This window comes from Oenanthe melanoleuca, chromosome 22 (assembly GCF_029582105.1).
Source record: "Oenanthe melanoleuca isolate GR-GAL-2019-014 chromosome 22, OMel1.0, whole genome shotgun sequence".
Classification (NCBI taxonomy): domain Eukaryota; kingdom Metazoa; phylum Chordata; class Aves; order Passeriformes; family Muscicapidae; genus Oenanthe; species Oenanthe melanoleuca.
In genome coordinates this window covers 335,134-361,158 of record NC_079355.1, presented here as the reverse complement: position 1 = coordinate 361,158, position 26,025 = coordinate 335,134, and the positions used below count along the sequence as shown (strand labels likewise).

The window sequence follows — 26,025 nt, the reverse complement described above, 5'->3', positions numbered from 1 at the left end:
GTGTGGGCGGGGCGTCTCGGGGAAGGGTCGGGCCAATGGCAGGAGGGCGTGGTGCTCTCGCCCAATGGCAGCTTGCGGGGGGCGCGTCCTCAGACGCGGCCACGCTCCCTTTCCGCCGCTCGTGGAGGCGCTGGGCGGAGCCTCCCCTTGTCCTCCAATCAGAGGCGGGACGGGGCCGGGCCTCGTTCAGCCTCCGCCAATGGGCGGCGGCGGGGGCGTGGCGCGCGTGGGGTCTGGCGGAGCGGCGCTCGGGGCGGGCAGAGGCCGCCGCTCCCCCCCCGCCGCCGGTCGCGGCCCGTCCCGGCCCCGCCATGGCCGCCCCCCCCCGCCTCGGCATCCAGATGCTGCTGGAGGCCGCCGAGTTCCTGGAGCGGCGGGAGCGAGGTACCCCCCGCGCCCCCCTCGGTGCCCCCGGTGCGCCCGGCCGGGCCCCGCGGTGACCCGCGCCCGCCGTTGTGTCTCCGCAGAAGCCGAGCACGGTTACGCCTCGCTGTGGCCCGGCGGGAAGGACGGGGAGGCCCCGCGGCGCCGCGCCAAGGCCCGGAGGAGCGGCGGCGGCGGCAGGTGACGGCAGCACCGGGCGGGGCGGGGGGACCGGACCGGACCGAGATGTCCCGGCCGCTGTGGGGCTGCGGGTCCCGCCCTGCCCGGCCTGACCGGGGGAGCTCCCGGCAGCTTGCGGCCGGGCCCGGTGAGCCCCCGCTGTCACCACCCGTGGGTGACAGGCCCCAGGGGGCTCCCGTGTCCGTGTGTCCGTGTGTCCGGGCCCGCTGAGGCCGCTGTTCCCGGGCCTCTGGCCGAGCCCGGGTCACCCTCCTGGTGCCCGGGCTCTGCTGGGGCCCCGCTATCACCGGGTGTGCCAGGCCCGGGGGCTCCTGTCCCCAGCTGTCCCGGCTCGGGGCGGCCCTGCTGTCACAGGGCCTGTGGCCGGGCCGGGGTGACTCCTCTCCCTCCGGGCTCTGTAGGCCCCCCCGCCGTCTCTGGGGGTGTCACAGGGCCGGAGGCACCCCTCTGTCTCCACGTGTTTGGGGGACAGGGAGGTCTTGCTGTCACTGGTTGTGTGACAGCCCTGGGGGACCCTTCTATCATCAGGTGACCCGACTCAGTGAGGTCCTGTTGTCACTGGGTGTGTGACAGCACTGGGTGGGGCTCTGCTGTCGCCAAAGTCCTCCTGTCACCGGGTGTGACACCGTGGGTGGGACCTTTCTGTCCCGGGCTGACTGGCCCAGAGAGGTCCTGCTGTCACAGCGCCCTGGCAGGACTGGAAGGGACCCTCCTGTAACCTTCTGAGTTATCCACCCTGAAACCCACCCAGAGCCTCCATTATCCCTCCTCGGTTGTTCCTCCATATTTCTCCTCCCTGATTTTAAATCCTAAACCTCCTTTGCTCTAAGCTGAAGTCGGCTCCAAGCACCCACCCTGAATTCCAGGAGCAAATCCCACATCCTGGAGGCTTTATTCCATCACTTAAAATAACCTTAAAATCACTCAGATCCTCGTTCCTGAGGGGACCCTCAGCTGATTTTGGGAAGGGCTGGCTCCAGGATGTGCCCCCAGCCGAGGGGACACTGTGAGGGGCAGCAGGTCCATCCCAACACGTCGTGGTGGTGCCAGGGAGGAGCCAGGCCCCGATGGCAGCACATCTGTCCCTCCTTCCCTGGCTGGGAGCGATCCCGGCTGCGCGACGCCGCGGCGGCCGACCTTTGGCAGCTGCCGGAACAAATCCACCTGGATTTGCCCGTGCCGTGCTTCCCCGGCTCCCCCGGGCCAGGGCGGCTCCCACACAGGCCTTTTGGGCTGTCAGGAGCCCCTGGGGGGCAGCTGGGCTCCAATCAAACAGGCTCCAGGTGAATCTGGGGATTTTCCTGCCTGGACACGCTTCTCAAAATATTTTGTTTGCTTCGGGCCAATCTGTTACAGTTTTCAGGAATAGAAAACACATTCAGAAGGGAAAGCTGGTGATCAGCTGAGGTTCAAACTGGTGGGAATCCAAATCAGTGACTCTGGGCATGAGATCGCTCTGGAGAAGATGTGGGAGCCACAGATGTGGGAGCTCCACCTGCCCTGGGGTGAAGCTGCCATCCCCTCTGTCCCTGCTTATTTTATGAAAAATTAAAATCCATCAGTTAATTCCTTCTTTCTACATATTGGTTGAACGCAAGTCCAAAAGAGAAAGCAACTATTCCAGGAAGGATCCAGGCAGAAAAAAGGATGGATTTGTAATTAATGATTGTAATGATGGCAGCTTTACCCTTCTCTGTACCAGTGCTCAGGAAGTGTTTGGATAATTTAGAATCAAGGAAAAAACTCCTAAGGCTGCAGCCCCTTGGTAAAGGGCTGGGTGTGAAACATGCAGATTTATCCAGGAAAAAATGTAATGGGGAGACTGCACAGGAGCCAAAGAGGTGAGCCCTTCCATTGTGTCAGGATAGTCCCATTGGAGTGGGAAGTGTCTGCTGGGATAGAGCATTTCTGGGAATGTGGGAGATGTGGCCCTGACCTTGCCAGAAAGCCAAAAATCACTGGAGCAGGGTGATCCATCAGGAAACCTTGCTGGAAAAGCAAAGGAGACCTCGGAGAGCATCTCCCACTGCTGTGGTAGTGACATCCCTTATTTCCCTTTGGTGACATCCCTTGTTTTTCCAGCACTCCCAGATCCCATGAGGTCATCCCAGTAGACATCCTCATCCAAACAGCCGCTGGGTTATTCCCACATTTATGTTTTCAGGCACATAACAGCATTTTTCCCAAATTAGAGTGGGGCTTTTGAGGCCTCTGGAGGTTTTAGAAAGTCAGTAGGCAGGGCAGCAGCTCTTCCCTAAGCACCATTCCTGGGAACATGAGCTGTGTGGCCTCCGGTGGCTTCTTTCTGGATTTCAGTGGAGGGAAAGTCAGCCCTAGCTTGTGTTTTTCACCTTTTCCCAGGTCCATGGAAATTGGGGGTTTTGGGGGGATTTGTGGATTTAATGTGTCACTGGTGGTTGGGGGTCTTCTCCAGAGCTGCTCTGTGCTGTTGGACACAGGGAAGGCTTTTTTCATGTTATGTTCCTGGCAGGTCGAGGGACAGGGATGAGCTCCTGATCCCAATCCCAGCTCTAAAACATGAGTCTCTGGTTTAAAATCCCATTTTTTTGACCCTTCTTTTGCCACTTATCCAGCAATTTCTGCATCTGCATCACACCATTCACCATCCTTGGGTATGGAGCTCTGGAAGCCCCCGGGTTTGCATCTTTTCCAGGCAGCCTTTGCTAATTCCCACATGTTAATCCCAACTGTTAATCCCTAATCAGTCAGAGGAATTAATAACTTCTTCGTTCTTTTCCAGGTCGACACACAATGAAATGGAAAAGAACAGGTGAGTGCCAGAGGGTTGACAGGAGCTGGACTGGGGGGAATTATTGCCTTTCCAGGAGTATTCCACCTGAGATGGGTTGAGAGGGGAGAGGGAGGGAAGGAATGGGATAAATGACATCAAGGATTAAAGCATTCCCTGTCCTTGGTTGTTGGGAACGATATCCATCTCCACAGCCAGCTCCTGCTCCACTTATTTAGGAAAATTGTCTTGTTACAGACTCATCTTTGAGCCAGTTGGAGTTTGGGATTCATCCCAAATAAATCCCACTTTTTTTTTTGCCTGTGTTGTCATGCCAAGGTCCTTTGGGTGAGGAAATCCCGGTTCACTCCCAGCATATCCCAAACAAGACCAGCAGGTCATTGCAAAATCCGTTTGGAGCTGCCTGGGATCAGGCGGTTCAGGGATGGGTGTTACAACCCATTCCCAAGGATCTGACCTACATGTTGGGATCAGAGTAATGGACACAGGGAAACTGGGATGTGCTGGGAGCATCCCTGCTTTCAGCAGAACAAGGGATCTGGTCGAGGAGCTGGAGTTTCCCTCCAGCATTAACATCCTACCTGGTACAGTGGAGAAAGCCCAGATGTTACAGGAAGAGGGAGGATGGCATGGTCAGCACTCCTGCAGGGATCTGGGGTTTTTGTATCCAAAACCATGCTGTTCCTACTAAAAATAGGGAGAGGAAGCACTTCCAAAGGATTCGCAGCTGGGTGCTAGCCTGGGCAGCTTCAGCTGTCGGCAGGAACCAAACTGCACTCCTGAGATGGAACCTTTTTGGGAAGAGAATGACCAAGAGTGGATATTCTCACCCAGAATTCCGAGGTCATTGGCATCTCATTGCGGCATCCAGCAGCCCAGGATGCCAGCAGGGTTTATCCATGAGGTTTTTCCAAGGCTTCCTTTTGCCTGGCTGCAGTTTTTTTCTCAGTTTCTGGAAGCCCATGGTGGCTGGGAAGGCTCCTGGTCGGGTTTAGCTCCCAGCACCCCATTTTTCCACAGCAGTGGGGTGGGATTCCATTCAGGAAGCTGATGCAGCTGTGTGCTCCTGTTCCAGGCGTGCCCAGCTCCGGCTGTGCCTGGAGAGGCTGAAGGGGCTGGTGCCACTGGGGGCGTCGGCTGGGAGGCACACAACGCTCAGCCTCCTCACCAGGGCCAGGCTCCACATCCAGGTGAGCCCAAAAACCGGATCCAGCACTGGGATCAGAGCTGGGAGCAACATCCCAGTATGGGGCATGGGCTGGGAGAGTGCTGGGTTGGGCTGAGATCACTGGGAGAGCACTGGCATCATGATGGGATAATGGGGGGAGCAATGGATGTGCTGGGATAATGGGAGGAGAACTGGGATGGGGCTGGAGTATCTGGGAGAGCACTGACATCAGGCAGGGATAACTGGGAGAGAGCCGGTTTTGGGCTGGGATGCCCGGAAGAATTGGAATCCACATGGAAGACAGGAGCCCCTTGGGAGCTGGGGGTGGCTGTGCCGGAGTGGTTTGGGCCAGGAATGCAGAGTGGTTCTGAGGGAATCCTGGGGCTCAGGGTGTCGGGAATGCCGAGTGGTTCTGAGGGAATCCTGGGGCTCAGGGTGTCGGGAATGCTGAGTGGTTCTGAGGGAATGCTGGGGCTCAGGGTGCTGTGTTCCCTGTGTGGTTCTGAGGGAATCCTGGGGCTCAGGGTGGTGGGAATGCCGAGTGGTTCTGAGGGAATGCTGGGGCTCAGGGTGGTGGGAATGCCGAGTGGTTCTGAGGGAATGCTGGGGCTCAGGGTGGCGGGAATGCCGAGTGGTTCTGAGGGAATGCTGGGGCTCAGGGTGCTGGGAATGCTGAGTGGTTCTGAGGGAATGCTGGGGCTCAGGGTGGTGGGAATGCCGAGTGGTCCCGAGGGAATGCTGGGGCTCAGGGTGCTGTGTCCCCCCTGCAGAAGCTGGAGGACCAGGAGCGCCGGGCCCTGCACCAGATCGAGCAGCTGCAGCGGGAGCAGCGGCACCTCCAGCGGCAGCTGGAGAAGCTGGGAATGGAGCGGGTCAGGATAGACAGCATCGGCTCCAGCCTCTCCTCCGAGCGCTCCGACTCGGATCAAGGTGAGAGCCCGCGCTGGGGGACGGCCGGCGAGGGGCCTGGCCGTGCTGGAGCTCCAGCCATTCCCGTTCCTCCGGCAGAAGAGATGGATGTGGATGTGGAGAGCACGGACGACCTCCCTGCTGACCTGGACTGGAGCAGCAGCAGCCCCAGCGACTCGGACGAGCGCGGGAGCCTCCAGAGCCTGGGCAGCGACGAGGGGTATTCCAGCTCCGGCGGGACCAGGGCGAAGCTGGCCAGCGGCCGGAAGCTGCCTGTCGGCGTTTAGGAAGAGCCGCCGCGCCCTTGGGCTCCCGTTAGCCAGCACACCGACCTGCCAGCATTCCCTGCACGGAAACACCCGAGCCCAGCTCCAGCTGCTCCGGGGCTCCGGGCCTGCATTCCAGCCACGCCTCAGCGCCCGGGAATATCCTGGCAATAACAGCCGCCTCAAGAGCCTTCCCTGGGTTCTTTCCCAGGCTGTCACTGCCCGGTATTCCCGATCTTCTCTACTTTTGGGTGGTGACATCACGTTCCTGATCCTCAGGACCCAAAAAGCTGAGTTTTCGGGAGGAGATCCGAAGAGAGAACCGGTCCTTTGTGGAGTTTCCATCCATGACAGAGTGGAGCCAGGCTGGGAACACGGAGCATTTCGGGCACAGGGATCAGCCTCAGTCGGGGGTTCCTTCCCCCGACTCTAAATATTCAGGGACACCCCATCCCAGCCCCCCAGAGCATTCCTGGCGTGGGGAGCAGCGCTCCGGGGGCTCAGAGCCATCCTCCCCCCTTGGTTTGGCCACCTCCGGGCTCCCTAAACCCAAAGGGGACGTCCCACCTGCCGTGGCACGGCATTCCAGACTCCTGGAATTCCCTTTCCACACTTCTAGTCTCGGGGACAATTTTTTCTACCTCGGAGGGAGCCCACAGACTCTCTCCACCCCTTCAGCACAAAGATGATGCCTCTGCTCAGCAATAACCCCACGGGCCTCCCCGGATCGTGTCCATCCATCCAGGATGTTTCCAGGCTCGTGGAGATTTCCAGAACCCACCACAGGGAGGGCAGCCCCGGGGGCAGGGGGTCCGAGCCAGAGCTGTCCGTGGTGTGGATTCATTTCCCAGTGCACTGGAGGGAGCATTCCCATCACTTCCTGCTTTTAGAGATGCTCTGGGAATGTTGACATGTAGATAGCTCCGCTTCCAACACCTTCCTTTTCCCCTCGAGCTGCTCCAAGAGCTTTTCCAGCCCTCGTGAGGAATCAGCAAGGAGCCCTCCAGGGCTATTCCCAGCGCTGGGATACAAACCTTGACCCTCTGCTGGTCCCTTTCAGGAAACACAGGTGCTGGAAGGCATCGAGATGATCCACGGAGTGCAAGGGGATGAGCAGCAGGAGACTCCAGTGCTTTTTCCTTTCCTTTGTCTTTTTGCCTCTTCCTTCCTTTTTTCTTTCCCTTTTTTTCCCTTTCTCTTTTCCTTTTCTTCTTACCCCTTTCCTCTTTTCCTTTTCCTTTTCCTTTTCCTTTTATTCTTACCCCTTTCCTCTTTTCCTTTTCCTGTTTCCCTTTTCTTCTTTTCCTGTTCTCCTCCTTTCCTGCTTTTCCTTTCCTTCTTTCCTCTTTTTCTGTTCCTCTTTCCCCCTTTCTCATTTTCCCCTATTCCTTTCCTTTTCAACACCCCAATCCCATTCCTGGCTCATATGGGCAAGTGGGAAGCCACCCACAAGCCCCACAAGTTGCCCAAATCCCCCAGGTTCTTGCTCTTTTTCCATGTGCTGGCTCCTAAGAGAAAAAAAAAAAAAAAAAAAAAAAAAAAAAAAAAAAGCCAAACAAAACAAACAAAGAAAAACAACAAACCATAAGGAATTTTCCTTTAAAGCTGGAATCTTCCTCCCTCTGGCATTGCCACAGACCATGGGCACCTGAGCTCAACCCCCTGCACCATCAAAAAGAGGGAAAAAAAGGCAAAAAGATGGAAAACGCCGAGAAAAAAGAGGAATATCAGCCTTGGGGGCCGGTGGCTCAGGTGGCTTTTGCCTTCACCTGGGGAATCCCAGCAGAACCCTGTGGGCAGGTGATTCCTGGCGTTGGGAAGGCCCTTCCAGAGGTACAAAACATTGATTTTTGGTTGGTTTTCGACATTCTGAAGGTTTGGCCTCAGCACAAATGAGGGGTTTTGGCAGGTTTGTGCCTTTTTGAGTTCCCAATGCCTTTTTTTTCCCCTTTTTTCTCCCTTCCTATCCCAGCCTGACCCTTCCCGGCCTTTTGCACTGTTGGGCTGTGCTCCGGGAGCCCCAAAACGCTGCACTAACCCGGAATCTCCAGGTCCCCAATGGTGGTGCCAGCCTTCTCCTGGAATTCACTGATCCACCAGCATTCCTACGAAATAAGCTGCAGGAAGGACTTTTTTATAGGTTGTGACAAAAATCCAGGGAGTGGGGGGAGTCAGATGGGGCACGGATGGGTGGGAATCAAAACCACCCATTTTGGGGCTGGTTTTCCTTCCTTTTTCCTTATGGAAGGCAGATCCCGAACCGCCAGCCCCAGGGAAGCACCAAAATGTTTGTTTCATCTTTAATTTTTCCAGTGGAGCCATCCCATCTCCACTCAACCTTTCCTTTATTATTCTCTGGGACACCTCCTATTTGTGCTTTTCCGTCGTTTTTTCTGTTCTTTCTGCTTCCCAAGCAGTGGATCCACCCCGGCCTCGGCTCCATTGGCAGCTGGGAGCGGACACGGATCCCATTTCCAGCCGTTCCTGCTGTAAATATCCCATTGTTGGGCTCAACCCTGTGTCAAGCCAATAGAATGGTGCTTTTTTTTTTTTTTTTTAGGAATTCCGTGTTTTAGGAGAACTTTGCTGTGTCCATGGATATTTCTGTCTTGTTTGATTGTTAGGAAATAAATTATTTCGTTACGAAAGAGCGGCGTGAGCTGGAATTGCTGCGGGCAGGTGAGGATGGGGATTGTGGAGGGGGAGAAGGTCCCCCTGAGCCTCCTTTGCTCCAGGTGAGCCCCCCGAGCCCCCTCAGCCACATCCTCACCTCTGAGCCCTCCCAGGTGCTTTATCCCAGTGCTGCTCCTGCTTCTGGCATTGTCCCTTGTCCTGTCCCCGGGGTCACCCCTGGACCGGCCCCTGCCCCGCGTGTCCCCGGAGCTGCCCGGGGTGGCACTGGGGAGTGGCACACAGGGTGACAGGGGCACGGGGCGGGTCCCTGGGACCCATCCCAGCGCCTCACCTGGGGCAGGTGCCCCCCCCCCGTGGGGCTCCGCCCTCCAGCCGCGCCCGCGCCGAGGGCTCTCGAGTGACAAGTGGGGTCAGGGTGGTGACCAGGGAGGGACATGCCGGGAAGAGGAGCGGCGGGGAGGGGACAGGGGGCCACACTCAGGGGGTGGCGAGGCACAGGGCTGGGGGCATGGGCAGGACGTGGGGGGATACGGGGACTCTGGGGGACGAGAGCAGGAGGGCAGAGAGGGGGACACGATAACACCGGGGGACATGGGGCACGCGGGGGACACAGGAACATGAGGGTTTGGAGACATGGGGACAGTGGAGATTTCAGAGGGACAGGGCAGGGTGGGGGAACACAGGGGGACATGAAGGAACAGGGGGACTTAAGGGCCTGTGGGGATTGGAGTGTGACATAAAGGGGACATGGGAACATGGGGGTCTGGGGACATGGCAGAGGGGAGGGAGATGGTGATATTGTGGGGGGGACATGGGGGGGGCTGAGGGGATGGGGGGAGATTGGGGACAGGAAGAAGTGTAGGGGGACATGGGGACTACAATGGGAACATGGGACCCCAGCAGGGAACACAGGGACAGCAATGGGGACTTGGGACATGGAGACATTAAAAGGGATCCCTGCTGGGGACAGGGGCCCCTTGAATCAGGACGTGGCTGCGGGGACACAGGGGCATGGGGCCAGCAGCAGAGTGGCAGGGCAGGGGTGGCAGTGTCCCCATGGCTGTGACACACCTGCTGGCACAGTCCCAGGGGCCACATCCCACCTGCAGGGCTTTAAGAGGCCGCGGGCTCGGCCCTGCCAGCAGCGCCATGGCCCTGCCACTGTCCCTGTCCTCGGCCCTGTCCCCTGCCATGGCCCAGCCCCTGTCCCTGTCCCCCACCATGGCCCTGGCACTGCCGCTGCTCCTCGCCCTGCTCGGGGCCAGCCCAGGTAAGGCCCTGCAGCCCCGCACCTGGGGGCAGCCCCAGAGCTGAATGTGCCTGCAGGGCTGGCACCTCCAGAGCTGGGTGCCCCCCTAAGGAACCCTGTGGTGAAGTGACAGGGGCACAACGCCTGGTTGCCCTTGGGCAAGGGGGGAAGGGTGAGGGTCTGAGCTCCTGGGATCCCTCTTGGGGTCTCAGCTAGGATGGAGTGTGCAGGGGGTGTCCCTCATGTCCCTCATGTGCCCCATGAGGAATGGGGGGGCAGGCTGTGGTATCAGGGGGTGCAATGGGGGGGTGTCCCTTCCACCCGGGTCTCCCATGGTGGCAGGAGTGGAGTTTTGGGGGTGGTACGTGTTTAGAGGTGGGGTCGTGGTGCCAGAGGCCCCCGGGATGGGGTATTGGAGTGGGAGGGTTCATTGAGGGGGTCCCCCATGGCCGGGGTCCCCCAAGAGGGCTGGTGTTGGTATGGGGTGACTTGGGGGAGGTGTATGGGGGGGTCCTGGATTGCCAGATCCCCCTGGCTGGGTGCTGACAGTGGCCACAGGTTTGGGGGCACCAGGGGGGGGCTGTGGGGTGCCCCCCTCTGCCTGGTGCCAGGACTGGGTGACGGCGCTGCGCTGTGGGGCCCTGGGGCGCTGCCCCCACCTCGCCCAGGGACATCCCGACATGGTGAGAGACCCCCCGTGTCCCCATCACCCCTCTAATGTCCCTCCACCCTTCCCTCTGTCCCTGTGCCTCCCGTATGTCCTCAAAACTCCACAGGGGTCCCAGTACTGCCACCATGGTGCCACACCATGTCCACATGCTTTCCCCTTTGGTCCCCATGTCCCCACTCCCCCATTCCCCCATATCCCATATCCCCATGTCTGTGTGTCCCACCTCCCAACATCCCTGTGCCACAACAGCCCCATGTCCTCACCCTCCCCATGTCCCCGTCCTCCTCCCCATTCCCCAATGTCCCACACTGCTGTGTCCCCGTGTCCCCATGTCCACCACTGTCCTCCCCTGCAGGACGTCTGTGCCCTGTGCCAGCAGCTCTTCGGCTTCCTCCACCAGGCCTCCAACCACTCAGCCACGGAGGTGCCTGCGGGGACGGGGGCAGGTGCCCCTGTGGGTGTCACCGTGGGGCCACATGTCACCACGGCAGTGTGTGCCACTGTGGGCTGGGGTGGTGGCTGAAGTGGTGGCAGCTGCCAGCGGGTGCCACGGTGGTGAGGTGGCAGGACAGAGGCACCACCCGTGGCACCAATGGGGCAGTGGTGACAGGCGTGGCTGGGTGGTGAGTACGGCAGCGGTGGCTGTCGCTGTCGCTGTGGCTGTCGCTGTCAGTGCCCTGGCACAGGTGGTGCTAGATCAGGTGGCAGGGTTTCTGTCCCTGCCATCGTGCCCCCGTGCCAGCCGCGGTTCGGGTGCTTGTCCATCACCTGCTCTGGCAGATCCAGCCCCTCGTGAGTGGCGGCGGGGGGACACACGGCAAGGAGGGTTGGGGCCACTGTGCCCTCAGGGACATGTGGGCTGCTGGGAGCAGTGGGCACACCACGGCACCCACGCACACCCCGGGGTGCTGGGGGCGTGGGGACAGCCGGGTCACCCTGCGCTGCCCTGCAGAAGCCCTGGCAGGTCTGTGCCACGCTGGAGCTGTGTCGCGGAGAGCCCGGGGCCGCCCCGGCCGCGCCCGTCCTTGAGGCGCCCGGCGCCCACCTGCAGGTACGGGGACACGGGGACAGCGGGGGGGCGGCGGTGGCCCCGTGGGCATCGGCACGGCCACCACGGTGCTGGCGGGGCACAGCCCGTGTCCCCAGCACGGCCGCAGCGTCCCCTCCCGCAGGGCTCCGGTGGGGCCGGGCTGTCCCCGGCGATGCCGCTGCCGCTGTGCTGGATGTGCCGCTCGCTGGTGGCGCGGGCCGAGGCCGCTGTCCCCGTGGGCACGGTGGCCGCGGCGGTGGCCGGGCTGTGCCGGGCGCTGCCGCTGCCGGTGGTCGGGGCGTGCCAGTGCCTGGCCCAGCGCTACGCGGCCCTGGCGCTCGAGGGGCTGCTGGGCCGCCTGGGCCCCCGCCTGCTCTGCCGCCTGCTCCTCGCCTGTCGCAGCGAGGACACCGAGGACGTGGGGACGCTGCCACCGCCCTGGGTGCTGGAGGCCATCGTGGTGCGGCTGGCGGAGTGTGTCAGTGAGGGGGACACGGGGGGGATGGCTGGCGGGGATGGTCCCCGGGAGGTGACAGGGTGCGCACCCCAGGGTTACAGACTGAGGGGACGCGGCCGGGAGTGTCACAGCCCCAAGGACACACCCCTGATTGCCTCGGTCCCCGGGAGCCGTGCCAAGAACACAAATGCCGGCACAGCCCCAAGGGGACACAACCTGTGTGTCACAGTCATTAGGGACACATCCTGGGGTGTGACAGTCCCGTCACCCTGGGGACACAGGGGTTCCCAGCAAGTGCCACCCTCCATCCAGAGGCCAGTGCCAGACTCCACAAGGCACAGCCCTGGCGAGGGGGCTTTGGGGGGGTCCTGGGGGTGTCCCCCACCCTTGGGGGACCCCTCATCGCTGTGTGCCCCCCACAGGACCCCAAAGGTGTCGGTGTCCCTGCGCTCTCCCTCCCCCTGGGCCCCTGTGCCCTGGGCCCCACCTTCTGGTGCTCGGGCCCCGAGGCCGCCCAGCGCTGCCAGGTGAGTGGGGACACGGGGACAGGGGGCTGCCATCTGCTGCAGCCCCAGCTCACCCCTCCACCCCTTGCAGGCCCTGCAGCACTGCCAGGAGCACGTCTGGCTGTAGGGGGGCACCAGGACCCCCTAGCACTGCCCAGTAAAGCTTGGATGCAACTCGGCCTCTGTGTTTTGGTGTGTTTCAGGGCATGATGGGGGCTGGGGGGTCACAGGGTGCTGGGAGGAATCATGGGAAGCAGCAGAAACCACAAATCCTCCCAAATCCAAAGGAGAGAGAAGGTGAAAATGAGTTACAAAAATAGTGGGCGGCATTTACTGGGGGACACACCTCTGGGGGGGCTGAGGGTGTCCACAGGTGGGTTCTGGGTGCTCCCAGGGGTGTCTGGGTGTTGTTCCCTGGGGACCTCTGGGTGACCCCAGGGCGGATGGAGGTGTCTCCAGGTGGGCCATGGATGTCCCTGTGAGTCTCTGGCTGTCCAGGAGGGAGCTTGAGGTGCTCCTAAAGGGGTCTCAGGGTACCCCTAAGGGGCTGGGGATACCACTGAGGGGGAGCTGGGGGTGTCCCCAAGGGGGTCTCTGGGTGCCCCCAGGGGTCTCAGGCGCCTTGCTGGTTGGTCTCATCGTCCTCGCGTCGCTTCCAGATCTGCAGGAGAGCATGAGGGGGTTGGGGGGGCACTGGAGTCATTCTGGGGGTATCAGGGGACATTCAGGGGGTGTCAGGGGATGTTCAGAGGGAGTCAGGGGACATTCTGGGGGTACCGTCACCCCCCTGCTCCCCTCACCTGGATGTAGGCCTCGGACAGGGTGATCATCTGGGGCAGGATGTCGGTCACCTGCAGGTCCTGCAGCTCGTACCACTTCCCTGTGCCCTGCCGTGACCCGGGAGAGGAGGGGGTGACTCAGGGGGTCCCCACAGCCCCCCAGGCCCTGCACGGACGGGACACTCACGTGGTGCAGGACGTGGATGCGGTAGGAGCCCTCCGAGGGCTTCCCGTCGTGCACGATGTTGGCGATGAGGTCGTAGGTGGTGTGCGCGTGCGCCGCCTGCACCTCCTCCGACAGGTATTCCCGCAGGTCCACGTTCCTGGGGACCCCCGCACCCTCAGGGGGGGCTCTGCCCGGGGGGGACCCCCACTGCACCCATGGACACCTCCAAGCTCTTCCAAATCCCTCCTGGACTCGTGCGATCCCGTCCAGATGCCCACAACACCCCCTCGGGTATCTACATCCCTCCCCCAGGTGTTACAAGCTACCCGTTCAGAAACGCCCCTCAAGTGCCTTCCAACCCCTTTTTGATGCCTAAAAACTACTCAAAGCCTTCCTGGATGCCTACAAAACCCCCCCAGATGCCCACGTACCACCCTAGATGCCTATCCCCTAGCCCAAGTGCTTCCAAAGCTCCTCTAGATGTTTCCAGGGCTTCCCAGATGTTTACAAACCCCTCCAGGTGCCCCCAATCTCCTTAGATGCTTTTAACCCTCTCCACAAGCTCCCAGCCCCCCAAGCCCCCTCCCCATGGCTCACGTGATGGGGAAGTTGACAATGGTGGGGTTCTTCTCCACAAAGAAGTTGTTCTTGGTGAAGCGCTTGATGCAGAAGATGAGGTAGGGGGGCAGGCGTGTCAGCTGGAAACGCTTCAGGAAGTTCTCCTTGTAGGTCTTGTACTCCTTCTCGGTGCTGCCGTTGAACTTGGCCAGGATGCTGAACAGGGGCACCTGGGGGATGATGAGCTGCTCCTTCTCGTCCTTGTAGAGGGGCGCGGTGGGCAGGTCCAGGGTCAGGTAGAGGAAGGTGGACTCCACCATGCGCTCCTGGTACTCGCTGTTCTGCAGCAGCTGCGCCTTCTCCTCCGCCGGCTGCACGGGGCACCCACGGGACACCCACGGGACATCAGCCCCACGGCACCATGCCACCCCCACTGCATCCCAACAGCCCTTTGTTGAACCCAAAGACCCCCCACCATATCCCAACACCCCCCAGCCCTCATTTCACCCATATCCCCCCATCAGACCCTGGACACTTCTAATCCCCTGGCCCAGGTGTTCCATGATACCCAACTACCTCCTCCACCCCTCCATTACACTCAACATCCCCCAGCACTCCTAAACTGCTCCTACCCGACCCCACCACCCCACATCTGCACCATGACACCCCTTTTTTTTTTACCCTGCCATTCCCACAGTACCCCAACTCCCACAGTTCCCCAACTGCCCCTCCAGACCCCGTTGGAAACTGGCACCCCAACACACCCATCACCTCCCACCATACCCTGATACCCCTCATTGGACTCCAACATCCCCCACTGCACCCCAACACCCCCCAGTCCCCCCCAGTCCCACCAGGTCAGGGTGTGGCAGCTTCTTGGTGAAGATGCGCATGGAGCCCTGGAACACGTCGGTGACAATGGCTGGGGGGACAGCAGGGTCTCAGCAGGGGAGCAGCAGCCCCCGAGGACCTCCCAGAACCTCCCCCCACTCACTCTTCTTCTTCCTCTTGGTGCCGCCCAGTGCTGCGTGCAGCGCGTTCAGGAACCAGGACAGGAACTCCACCCCGTCCCCTGCAAGGGCAGAGCTGCAGCTGAGCCTGGATCCTGCTCTGCCCCCTGAGCCCAGAGCCCCCAGATCCAGCCCAGCACCCCCAAATCCAGAGCCCCCAGACCCAGTGCTGCCTCCCACACCCAACCCCATCCCCCAGATCCAGCTCTGCCCTCCACATCCAGAGCCCTGACTCCAGCACTGCCTCTCCCAATCCAATGGCCCCAGATGCAGCTCCTCCCCTCAAAGCCAGCACTGCCCCCTAAACCCCACCCTGCTTGGTGATCTGGAAGTTCTTCTTGCTGCAGAGCACCACGGCCTGGAGCATCTCATGGGGAGACACGTGTGCCTTGAAATTCCGGGGGTTCCAGAGCTTCCTCATGAGCTCCCCAAAGCGCTGCACCAGCAGGAACATGATGTCCCCGGGCGGGCGCTGGATGTGCCGGTAGTTCTCCTCCTCCAGGAAGTAATTCCGCAGGGGAGGCACGTTAGACAAGGCCTGGGGACACAGCAGGGCGGATTCAGACCCAGGATGCCCCAGGGTCTGAACCCTGGGAGGGTTTGGGGGCAGTTATGTAAACCCTGCACTGCCACGGGGGTGAGGCCTGCAAGAAATCTCAGAACAGTCTGAGCTGCAAAGGATCCAGAGGTGGGGCTGATCCCTGACAGCCCAACAGGGGGTTTGGGGAGAGTTATGAGGGAATTTTCACCCTAAAAGGTCACCTGCACCCCCAGGTGTAATGTCTGTAGAAGAGAAGATGGGATACGCCATCAGGACCCCCAGAGTGGGATTTTAGGAGGATTTCAGAGGCAATTCAGACCAAAATGAAGGCAGCATCCCCCAGGTGTGTACGTTATGGGAAAAGAGGTAGGAGTCATCCCTGAGACACCCTAGAGCAAGATTTTGGGAGGGTTTCACCCCAGAATGAAGCCTGAACAGCCTCACAGGTGTACAGCCCATGGGAGAAAAGGTGCAATTCCTCCCTGTCAGACCCACAGCGATGTTTTGGGGGCGAAAATGCCAAGAAGCAGCCTTTAGCCCTGGTGTCACCTGGAGCACAGCATTGGCATAGTCATTGGCCTTGATGTTGTTGAGCCCCACAATGCCAGGCAGGTACGTGGTGCCATCATAGGCCCGGGACAGCTTGGCCTGTTTGTCCAGGTGAGCGATGTGCTGGGCTGTGAAGGTGGGCTTGAGCACGTACTGTGGGGAGAGAGAGACCTCAGAGCTGGGGAACCCCACCCCAAACCCCTCAGAGACAGCGGAACCTCAACCTGATCCTCTCAGAAACAGGGGGACCCCACCCCTCAGAAACAGTGATCCCAACCTGACACCTCAGAGCAAGAGGATCCCAACCTGAACCACCCAGAGCTGGGGGGACCCCACCTGAACCCCTCAGAGCTGGAGGACCCCACACCTGAACCAGGGGCACTCAGAGCTGGGGGACCCCACCCTGACTCCTCAGAGATGGGGTACCCCAACCCTGACGGCCCTCAGAGCTGGGGGAGATGCAAAGCCAACCCTGCAGAGCCCCCAGACGTGCCCCTGGAGGCAGGCTGCCCCCAAAGGCAGCTCGCACCGTGATGTCCTCGAGCGAGGAGTCGATGATCTCGTAGTTGTCGGGCAGGCAGTAGAACTTGAGCGTGTGCAGGTTGAGGAACACGTGGTGGCTCAGCTGCACGCTGTGGATGTAGGCATGCGACTTCAGCCCGCGGCCTGCGGGGACAAGGTTAGGGTCAGGGGGACACAGGGCACCAGGGACGGCCACAGAGCAGCCATGACAAGAGGGAGGGGGCACAGAAATGATCCCCCAGGCATACACACGCGGGTTGTGCCCACTGGAGGGTCCCTAAACTCCCCCAGCAACCACCCTGTTCTTGGGTGTCCCCATGGTGTCCCTCCCTTGCCAGCACCCTGGCCCTGGCTGTTCCCTGTCACCTTCTGAGGCACAATCCCTGTCCCTGAGTGTCCCTGCAGCCCTGGGGTACACCAACATCCCAGATCCCTTGTGCTCCAACCCAGTTCCTGGGTGTCCCCCTCATCACCACCCCTATCCCCACGTGTCCCCTCACATCAGCACTGGGGTGTCCCCCATAGCCCACACCAGCATCCCATTGCTTATGGGCAGCACACCAATCCAGGCTGTCCCCTGCGTGCCCCCCAGCAGCCCCTGGGTGTCCCTGATGTCCCCTGTGTGCCCCTCAGCAGGCCCGGGGAGGGTCTCACCCTGGAAGTACTTCCCACAGACGAGGCAGGCGTAGACATTGATGTGGGACAAGGAGATGGAGCACAGCTTCTCAAAGTCAAAGTCCAGGACGCTCCTGGGGGAGGGCAGTGTCACAGGGTTGTGGGGGAGCTGGGGGGGACCCCCAGGGACAGGGGGACCCCAGAACACCCCCATCACCCACTTGTTGATGGTGTCCAGGTAGGGGCAGTGCCGGCTGCGCTGGTCCTCGGGATCGAAGCGCCCATAGCGCACTGGGGGACAGAACGGTGCTAACAAGAGGGGCACAAGCACCCCAAAAGCACGAGGGTGACGGCCCCTCCAGCCCTCCTTCCGGTACACCTGCCTGGGGCTAAGCCCCAGCTCCCCCTTTGGCTCCAATGTATCCCCAGTGTCCCTCCACACCCCAGGGTCCCCAATGTCCCTTCACACCCCAGGGTACCCTCACACCCACTGCTGCCCACCCCCTGCTGTGTCCCCACATGCACATCCCGGCACTCCCCCTTTCAGTTCCCCGCTGCCCATCCCGGCGCTCCCCTCATGCTCCCCTCACTCCCCCGGCCCCCCGTATCCCCTCAGCCCCTCGGTCCCCTCAGTTCCTCCCGGGCCGCACCGGCGGGCTCGGGCTCAGGGTCGGAGTCTCCGTCTGGCTCCCGCTCTCGCTTCACACGCACGGGCGCGGCGGGGGCGGCGGTGCCGGAGCCCCCCCAGACGCTGGTGCCGGTGCCGGTGCCTGGTTCCCGCTTGACGCGCGCCAGATCCACCGGCAGCGCCTCCGCCGCCTCCCGCCGCGCGCGTTCCCGCTCCGCGTCCCGCCGGCCCCGCGGCCGCTCGGCGTCGGCGTCGCGGCGGCTGCGGGAGGAGCCGCGGGCGGAGGAGGCGGTGGAGGAGGCGGAGGCCCCGCGGGAGTCCCGGGAATCGCGGTCCCGCCGCCCGCGGCTCGACATGGCGGCGGCGCGGGAGCAGTGCGCATGCGCGGGGGCCGGGACCCGGTCCACTCGTCCGTCACTCTGCGCATGCGCGCCCTTCCGGCGCGCGCGCGCGCCGGGCCCCCGGGGCTCTTAAAGGCGCCGCGTCCCGGTACCGATCCCCGCCCCCGGCGCCGGGATGGAGGCGGCGGCCACAACGGCGGCCCCGGGCTGGCGCTGCCGCCCGGGGGGACGGCTGGACATGAGCCACGGCTTCGTGCGGCACATCCGCCGCAACCAGCTCGCCAGGTACCGGCTGCGGCGCGGGCCGCCGGCCACCCCCGGTTTGGCCCTGGTGCTCCTCGGTCCCCCCCAGCCCGTAACCCCGATGCTCCGCCGGTGCCCAGGGACGCGTACGACCGCGCGGTGCGGCAGGCGCGGGGCCGAGCGCGGACGCGGCTGACCCCGGCCCCGGCGCGGCCCCGGCGGCCCGACCAGCAGGTGTACCGGCCGCACCGGGGCGGCGGTGAGCGGCACGGGGGCGGGGACGGGAGCACCGGGAGCTGGGGATGCGGGGGCTCCTGAGGGACCGGGGCGCACCTGGGGCTGGGGGGACCGCAGGAGACTGGGGGGAAGGGACCGGGGAGCACCCGGGGGTGGGGGGACACGGGGGGCACCCAGAACGCGGGGGGCGGAGGGAAAGGGGCAACACCCCAGGGTGGGCTGGGACCGCCGGGGCATCCAGGGATGGGGGGACACGGGGGGCCCTGCGGGAGGGCTGGGGGGCACCAGGGGAGCGGGGCGGGGGCACCCGGGGCGGGGGGCACCCGGGGTTCTGGCCGGGCAGACCACCCTGAGGGTGCAGGTGCCGCAGGGGGGCCCGGGGGCGACGCCAGCGCGGGGCCCCCCCCCGAGAGCCGCGGGGCGCCCCCGGACCCCGCCCGCGGGCCGCGGCTCTTCTGCCTCGAGTACGAGGGGGACGACGGGCAGGTCACGGCCGTCATCGTGCACCAGGTGCGGCCCCGGCGTTCTGTGGGGGTTCTGTGGGGGTTCTGTGGGGCTGGGGGTGCGGGGTCTGGGGGTTCACTGGGGCTGGCCGTGCGGGGTCTGGGGGTTCTGTGGGGCTGGGCGTGCGGGGTATGGGGGTTCTGTGGGGCTGGGCGTGCGGGATTTGGGGGTTTACTGGGGTGCGGGGTGATGGTGTGGGGATTCGCTGGGGGTGCAGGGTATGGGGGATCTGTGGGGCTGGGGGTGCGGGGTGATGGTGTGGGGGTTCTGAGGGGCATTCAGCACTGCCCTGGGTGTGGGGGTGCGGTGGGTGCCCGTCAGAGGGGCTGCCATGGCACGGGGGTGCCACAGGTCCCAGCTGCACTGGGGTGCTGTTGGTGGGGGTCCCACGGGACAGGGGGCATTGCTGCGGGGCCCCACAGGGCTGGGGCTCCGTGGGGGCTGTGGATAGGGGCCCTGGGGGGCCCCGCGGGTGACACGAGTGCCGCAGGGGGACAGCGCTGAGGAGGTGACCCGCCGGGTGTGCGCCCGCAGCCCGCTGGAGCCGCCCCTGCGCCGGGCCCTGTGCCAGCGCGTGCAGGACGAGCTCAGCAAGCGCCGGGGCACCGGGTGACGCTGCCACAGCCCCGGACACTGCCACCCCCAGGGGACCGGTGCCATCCCCCCGCTGTCAATAAAGGTGCTGCGAGGCTCTGGTGTCTGTCACTGCTCAAGGCAACTGAGGCATGGAGGGCGGAAGGGACGTGGCTCCTGGGCCCCCGAGTGTCACTTGTCCCTTCAGCAGCCCATGCCAGGGTGGCCCCATGCAGTGACACTGGGTGCCAAGTCCTCCCAGTCCCTCCCAGCTGTCACCATGTCCCTGGGGACCTCCAGTCCCTGCCCCAGAGCCACCATCCGCTCCTTAGGTGCCATTGTGTCCCCAGGGTCCCCTCTTGCTTGGTAGCGGGATCAGAGCCCCCTCCTGCCCCCAGCCCGGGTTGGTGGCACCTCTGGCCAAGGCCAGGTATGCCCAGGGTGTCCCCAGGGCAGGTGCCATGACCAAAGTGTTGTAGGGTCTCTCCAGGGTGGGTTGTTTATTGTGGGGGTCCCCGAATCAGGGCCTTTTGTTATTGTAGGATCCCCCTGAAGATCACCCCGCTGCGCTGTTTTTGTAGGGTCTCCCAGCAGCAATGTGCAGAGGGGTTATTATTGTAGGATCTACCCCAAGCAGATTCTGGTGTTTATTTATTGTAGGGTCTCCCCAGAGAGGGTCCAGGATGTTCTCCCTGGAGCAGGTCCTGCTGCTTTGTTTCTGTAGGGTCTCTCCAAACAAAACTTGGGGTGTTTATTTCTCATAGGGTTTCCCCAAAGAAGATCCAGCATGTTTGTTACTGTAGGGCCTTCCCAGAGATTATCCTGGTTGTTTGTTATTGTAAACAACAATAGGGTCTCCCTAAAGAAGATTTTCATGTTTGATAATTGTTAGGTCTCCGTGGAGGTTCTGGCACGTTTGTTATTGTAAAATCTTCCCAGGACAAAAGGGAATTTCTTCAGTGGAAAATCATCCCACTGGGTTGAAATTGTAGGATCTCCCCCAAGCTGATACCACTGCTCTGTTTTTGTAGGGTCTTCCAAAGAGCTCTTGGTATTTGTTTATTGTAGGGTCTCCCCAAAACAGATCCTGGTGTTTATTTTTCATAGGGTCTCCCTGAAGTAGATCCGGCAGGCTTCATTGCTGTGGAGTCCTAAACTTACTCTGGAGTTCGTTTATGGTAGAGTCTTCTCAAGAGTTCATCCTGCTGGTTTTTTATTGTGGGGTATCTCCAAATCAGATTCTGATCAACCCAAAGGTCAACCCAAAACAAATCCTAATATTTATTTATTATAGGGTCTTCCGGAAGTTCATCCTCCTGGTTTGTGCTTGTCGGGTCTCCCCACAGAGCTCTTGGTGCTTGTTGTAGTGTTTCCCTCGAGTGGGTCTTGCTGGGTTTTTATTGTAGAGACTCTTCAAAGCAGATCTTGGGGTTTATTTATTGTGGGGTCTCCTTGAAGCTCATCCCACTGGTTCACTATCGTTATTGTAGGGTCTCCCCAGGCAAGTCCTGATGTTTATTCGTGGTGGAGCCCCTCAGGCTCTGTCATGGAGCCCCTGCAGTGCTGGGGGGGTGCTTGGTGCCCCCCTGCGGGGTGGGGACAGTGCTGGTGACAGTCCCGGGGGATGACCGTGCCAGGGCCAGTGCCAGTGCCAGAGCCAGGATGAAGAGGAGGAGGAGGCCGAGGCCAAGGGCCACCAGGTGCCACCGCCGATGTCGCCTGCGCTGGCGCCGCGTCACCGTCTGTGTGGTGCGGGTGAAGGCTTCGCTCTGTGGGGACGGGGAGGAGGGTAGGGGACAGTTCCCCCAGGGATTCGGAGGGGTTGGGGGACCCATTGGAACAGAGAGACACCCCCCAGCCCTTCCACGGCCCTGGAGTCTCTCCTCCCCAGACTCTATGTCCCCACAGTGTCCCTCAGGCCTATAGGTCACTCCAGGGCTCTGTGTCCCAGTACTTTGTCCTTCCTGGGGCTCTGTATGTTCCCCCCACAGGGCTCGATGTCCCTAGAGCAAGTCCAGCCCTGAGACTCACGTCCGCATAGTGTCCCCCAGGGCTCTGTATGTATCTCACAGGGCTACATGTCCCTATAATGTCCCCCCAGGCTATATGTCCCTAAAATACGTCTTCCCTGGGGCTTTATACCTCTGCAGTGTCCCCTGGGCTCTATGTCCCCAGATTTACATGTCCCCATACAGCCCCACTCCCTGTCCCCCTGGTCCGTGTGTCCCTGCTGTCCCATCCTGTGTTGCAGGTCCTGGCCATCTCCCTGTAGAGCCACAACCCGGGCCATGTGTGTCCCCAGGCCCTGACCCGGCTCTGCAGCTGTTCCAGGTGTCCCCTCTAGTGGCACTCCCCCACGCCGCGTGTCCCGGCCTGTTCCCGGCGCTCCCACCGCTTTTCGCAGGTCCTGGGCACGGCTCTGCAGCTGCTCCAGGTGCCCCTCCCGCTCCAGCGCCCGCGCCACGTTCTGTCGCATCAGCTCCGCCACCTCCTCGGCCTCGCGCTGGCACCGCGCCAGCCCCGCCTGGGGACACGGGGGGACAATGTGGGGACATGGGGGAATGCTGTGGGAGCACTGGGGGTACAGGCGCTGTGGCGAAGGGGGACCGAGGGGACAATGGGGATATCGGGACCATGGGGACACGGAGATGCCACCGGGGACAGGCAGGGACACCGAGGACAAAGGGCACCATGAGGAAGAGGGACTGGGGGAACGTGGGGACTCAAGAACCCGGGGATGGGCCCTGTGGGGACCAGGGGACATGAGGATCATGGGGACGATGGAGACACGGAGCACCATGAGGAAACTGCCACCCTGAGGACAAAGCCTGACCACAGGGACAAGGGCAACCCAGGGACATTGGCACAGCGAGGGGGGCACACAGGGACCACGGAGACAGGAAACCGTGGGGACGTGGGCACAGGGCCACCTGAGGACAGGGACCGCGGGGGCACGAGCACTGCAGGGCCAGAGCACACACGGGGACACCGAGACCACGGGACACGGCGGGGGACACCGCGGCACGCGGGGCCGGGACACTCCCGCGCGGGCCACCTCCCACCACCCCCGGGGGCCGCGTCCCTCGCTTCGGCAGGGAGAGCCCGGGAGCGGACCGGGAATGACACCGGCACCGGGAGATCCCGGGCCCGGCGGGTCCCATGTCTCCGATCCCAGTCTGCCCCCGGGGAAAGCGAAAGCGAAAGCGGTGGCAGCGCGGCCCGGGACTCACCATGGTCCCGGTACCGCGGGTCGGTATCGGTGCCGGTACCGCTGCGCCCGTTCCTGTACCCGTCTCGCCTCGGGCCCCAGCGGCCGCCCCCGACGGGAGGGACCAGGACCGCCCGCCCTCCCACCCTCGAGTGTCCAGTCCCGAGACACCCCGGCCCGCATCCCCCGGGATGGGGCTCCTCAGGACCCCTACTAAACTCTCCCCAGCTGCCGGGTGCCCCGGGCCCCCCATATGCCCAGAGAGCCCCTGTCCCTACAGCCCCACATGTCCCTAGAGAGCCCCTGTCCCTACAGCCCCCTGTTCCCACAGCGCCCTGGCCCCACAGCCCCCCTGGCCCTACAGCCCCACATGTCCCTAGAGAGCTCCCTGTCCCTACAGCCCCACATGTCCCTAGAGAGCTCCCTGTCCCTACAGCCCCCCCATGTGCCCAGAGAGCTCCCTGTTTCCACAGCCCCCTGTCCCTAGAGAGCCCCTGTCCCTACAGCTCCCCTGTCCTCACAGCCCCCTGTCCCCACAGCGCCCCTGTCCCTACAGCCCCACATGTCCCTAGAGAGCTCCCTGTCCCTATAGCCCCACATGTCCCTAGAGAGCTCCCTGTCCCTACAGCCCCACATGTCCTTATAGAGTTCCCTGTCCCCACAGCCCCCCATGTGCCCAGAGAGTTCCCTGTGCCTACAGCCCCCCAGGTTCCCCATGTCCCCAAGATACCCAGACATGTGTGCTTTGGGACTGCCCTGTCCCCGAGAAAAGTGGCCCCACAGCCACATTCACAGACTCATGTCAGAGTCCCCAAGTCCCTGCAGATATGGGGCCACACCAGGACCCCTATGTCCGGGTCTCTGGGGATCCCCCATGTCCCCGCCACTGCCCCTCCCCCTTCCCCCCCCTTCACCCCAGCCTCCAAGGGTGGCAGTGCCACCACAGTGTCCTTTGTCCCTCAGTGCCTGGCACGGCCCCTGGCGCCCTGGCACGGCACCCACCCCCCCACGCATCCCCTGATGCCTGTGTCCCCACACGTGTCCCCCTTGTGACTCCACTTGAGTGTCCCTGGGGCCTGTCCCCCACCATGTCCTCCCATGTCCCCACGCATATTCCCGTGTCTGCATGCCTGTGTCCTCCCTATGTCACAGAGCCATGCCCATCTCACTATGTCCATGTGTCACCCACCATGTCCCCATGTCCTCCCCCCACCACACACACACACACAAGTCCTGCTGGTTCTTCCCCCAATCTGTATTTGGGCCTGGGGGTGGCTGTATTTCCGGGAGGACAGTGGCTCTAGGTGGGGATGGTGCCAGTGGCCAGGAGGATGATGAGGACAAGGACAATGACACCCACGAGGCCGAGGATGATGAGCAGCTTCACATTCTTCCACCAGTAGCGCCGGGCCATCTTCTGGGACGTGGTGCGGAAGTGCTCTGACTGCAGGGACAGTGCTCAGAGACATGGGGACATCCCTGACACCCTGGGAGCCCCAACTGCCCCCCAGGGACAGCCCTCACACCGTGGGGACAGCACACTGCCACCCCAGGAGCACCCCACAGCCATCCCAGGGCCACCTCCTGTGATCCCAGGAACATTCCTGACATACTGGGGATCCCAAGTGACACTCAGGGACATCCCTGACACCCTGGGGACTCTATGCCCACCCTGGTGACCCCGTGCTCCCCCTCACCGTGGCCTCCAGGTCCTGGCTCTTGCTGTGCAGCTGCTCCAGGTTCTCGCCCCGCGCCAGGATCCGCTCCACATTCTGGGTCATGATGCTGGTGACCCCCTGCACCTCCCGCTGCAGCGCCCGCACACGCCCCTCGCCCGTCGTGGCCTCTGTCGCGACATCCGCTGGATTTCCCCCTGGGATCCCTGCCTGCAGCACAGGGCAGGGGTCAGGGGGCACCTCCAGCACCCCACATGTATCCTGGACACCCCCACAGCACCCCACAGCACCCTACAAACACCCCAGGCACCCCAAAGGTGCCCGCCAAGCCCCCCTGGGCACCCCAGCAACCCGTGGGAGCCCCATATACACCCTGTGCACTCCCCATACCCCATATACCCTACAGGTTACCTGAAAGGTGCCCCCACAGTACCCACAAGGCACCCCATGTCCACCCCAATCACCCTATGTGCACGCTGGGCACCCCTCCAAGCACCCTACAGGCACCTCCATGACATCCCATATGTATCTCAGACAACCCATATGCTCCCTGGATACCACACATACACTTTGAAGCATCCCTTAAGCACCTTGAGACCCGCACAGGCCCACCCCAAGCTGAGCACCCCATGGGCATCCTGGGCACTTCCTCGAGCCCCTACAGGCATCCCACACACCCCACCACCTCCAGCGCCCCACAGGCACCCTCTGAGCAGCCCCAGGCATGCATGCCCCCAAGCAACCTGCAGGCATAGCGTGAACTCCCCAGCACCCTATGTGCACACCTTGGCACCCCACACATACCCCAGACCTCCATATGAGCTCCAGAAACACCAAAGACCCCCTAAGCACTTTACGGGCACCCCAGGCACCCACTGTGAACCCACCTGGCACCTCGTATGCACCCCGGGCACCCCATGTAAACCCCATGTCAAAGCAGCCCACAGGTGCACCACGTCCACCCCAATCACCCCACAGGCGCTTGCCCAGGCTCCTTTTGGGTGCCCTGGACACCCCCCCACCCCATAGGCACCCGCCTGGCACCCCCCAGCCTCCCATGCCCACCCCAGATACCCCAGAGGAACCCAGTAAGCACCCTGTGGGCAGTCTGAGGGCACCCCAGACCCTCACACGCGCGCCGGAGCCCCCGAAGGGACCCCCTAAGCACCCCAGGGGCACCCCTCACCCCCTATGACCCCCCAGTGGCACCCACAGACCCCCAGGAACACCCCGGCTGCTTCCCCGCGCACGCCCCCGGAGCCTCGGCACCCCTGGGCGCGCCCAAAGGGACCCCCGCACTAACCCCCGGGGCCCCCCCGTGTCCCGGTCCCATCATGGTCCGTCCGGCCCCGCTCGGCTCGGCTCCCGCGGCGGCCCCGGACCCGCCCCGCCTGCCCGGGGCTTCCGGGAGCGGCGGCACCGCGGGGCGGGGGCGGGCCGGGGGCGGGCCGGGGGCGCGGCGGGGCCTGGGTCAGGGCGGGCTCGGGGGTCCTGCGGAGCCGGGGCTGCCGGGCCCGGGGGTCGGGGCGGGTTTGCGGCAGACGGGGGGGCCTGGGAGGGGTCGCGAGCGGGGGCCGCGGCCGGGGGCCGGGGTCACGGGCCGGGGTCGTGGGTCGGGGGTCACGGGACGGGCTCGCAGTCTGAGGGAAAGG

The 26,025-nt window shown here is 62.8% G+C and overlaps 6 protein-coding genes across 12 annotated transcripts; 3 read left to right on the top strand and 3 right to left on the bottom strand.

Moving 5' to 3' along the window:
- The first annotated feature begins 113 nt into the window (after positions 1-113).
- MXD1 (MAX dimerization protein 1) lies at positions 114-7,499 on the top strand. 3 transcript variants are annotated; one of them, XM_056508515.1, is made up of 6 exons: positions 119-384; positions 468-564; positions 3,326-3,355; positions 4,410-4,524; positions 5,273-5,432; positions 5,514-7,499. In XM_056508515.1, the coding sequence occupies exons 1-6, from the start codon at positions 312-314 to the stop codon at positions 5,696-5,698; spliced, it is 660 nt and encodes a 219-aa protein (XP_056364490.1). In that variant the 5' UTR covers positions 119-311; the 3' UTR covers positions 5,699-7,499. The 3 variants fall into 3 exon arrangements, with proteins under 3 accessions (XP_056364488.1, XP_056364490.1, XP_056364489.1); XM_056508514.1 differs by having other exon boundaries at positions 125-384; positions 5,511-7,499; XM_056508513.1 differs by having other exon boundaries at positions 114-384; positions 5,273-7,499.
- Positions 7,500-8,273: 774 nt separating this feature from the next.
- On the top strand, positions 8,274-12,402 carry SFTPB (surfactant protein B). Of its 5 annotated transcripts, none has more exons than XM_056508507.1 (8): positions 8,274-8,356; positions 9,421-9,581; positions 10,110-10,243; positions 10,586-10,654; positions 11,183-11,281; positions 11,403-11,738; positions 12,140-12,244; positions 12,315-12,402. In XM_056508507.1, the coding sequence occupies exons 2-8, from the start codon at positions 9,461-9,463 to the stop codon at positions 12,348-12,350; spliced, it is 900 nt and encodes a 299-aa protein (XP_056364482.1). In that variant the 5' UTR covers positions 8,274-8,356; positions 9,421-9,460; the 3' UTR covers positions 12,351-12,402. The 5 variants fall into 5 exon arrangements, with proteins under 5 accessions (XP_056364482.1, XP_056364481.1, XP_056364480.1 ...); XM_056508506.1 differs by having other exon boundaries at positions 8,316-8,412; XM_056508505.1 differs by lacking the exon at positions 8,274-8,356 and having other exon boundaries at positions 9,217-9,581; positions 10,134-10,243.
- Positions 12,403-12,527: 125 nt separating this feature from the next.
- USP39 (ubiquitin specific peptidase 39) lies at positions 12,528-17,965 on the bottom strand. The gene is made up of 12 exons (XM_056508487.1): positions 17,614-17,965; positions 17,185-17,254; positions 17,003-17,097; positions 16,356-16,492; positions 15,827-15,979; positions 15,049-15,274; positions 14,721-14,798; positions 14,581-14,648; positions 13,766-14,097; positions 13,190-13,325; positions 13,024-13,110; positions 12,528-12,884 (listed from the first exon to the last, which is right to left on the bottom strand). Exons 1-12 carry the CDS (start codon positions 17,945-17,947, stop codon positions 12,837-12,839), a joined length of 1,764 nt encoding a protein of 587 aa, XP_056364462.1. The 5' UTR covers positions 17,948-17,965; the 3' UTR covers positions 12,528-12,836.
- Positions 17,966-18,013: 48 nt separating this feature from the next.
- C22H2orf68 (chromosome 22 C2orf68 homolog) lies at positions 18,014-19,607 on the top strand. The gene is made up of 4 exons (XM_056508519.1): positions 18,014-18,217; positions 18,316-18,434; positions 18,783-18,922; positions 19,407-19,607. Exons 1-4 carry the CDS (start codon positions 18,108-18,110, stop codon positions 19,527-19,529), a joined length of 492 nt encoding a protein of 163 aa, XP_056364494.1. The 5' UTR covers positions 18,014-18,107; the 3' UTR covers positions 19,530-19,607.
- A 787-nt stretch (positions 19,608-20,394) lies between these two features.
- On the bottom strand, positions 20,395-22,933 carry LOC130261881 (synaptobrevin-like protein 5). Its single transcript, XM_056508526.1, has 3 exons — positions 22,720-22,933; positions 21,882-22,013; positions 20,395-21,258 (listed from the first exon to the last, which is right to left on the bottom strand). The coding sequence occupies exons 1-3, from the start codon at positions 22,720-22,722 to the stop codon at positions 21,034-21,036; spliced, it is 360 nt and encodes a 119-aa protein (XP_056364501.1). The 5' UTR covers positions 22,723-22,933; the 3' UTR covers positions 20,395-21,033.
- A 998-nt stretch (positions 22,934-23,931) lies between these two features.
- On the bottom strand, positions 23,932-25,770 carry VAMP8 (vesicle associated membrane protein 8). Its single transcript, XM_056508525.1, has 3 exons — positions 25,677-25,770; positions 24,395-24,583; positions 23,932-24,141 (listed from the first exon to the last, which is right to left on the bottom strand). Exons 1-3 carry the CDS (start codon positions 25,707-25,709, stop codon positions 23,998-24,000), a joined length of 366 nt encoding a protein of 121 aa, XP_056364500.1. The 5' UTR covers positions 25,710-25,770; the 3' UTR covers positions 23,932-23,997.
- Between the last annotated feature and the right edge of the window lie 255 nt (positions 25,771-26,025).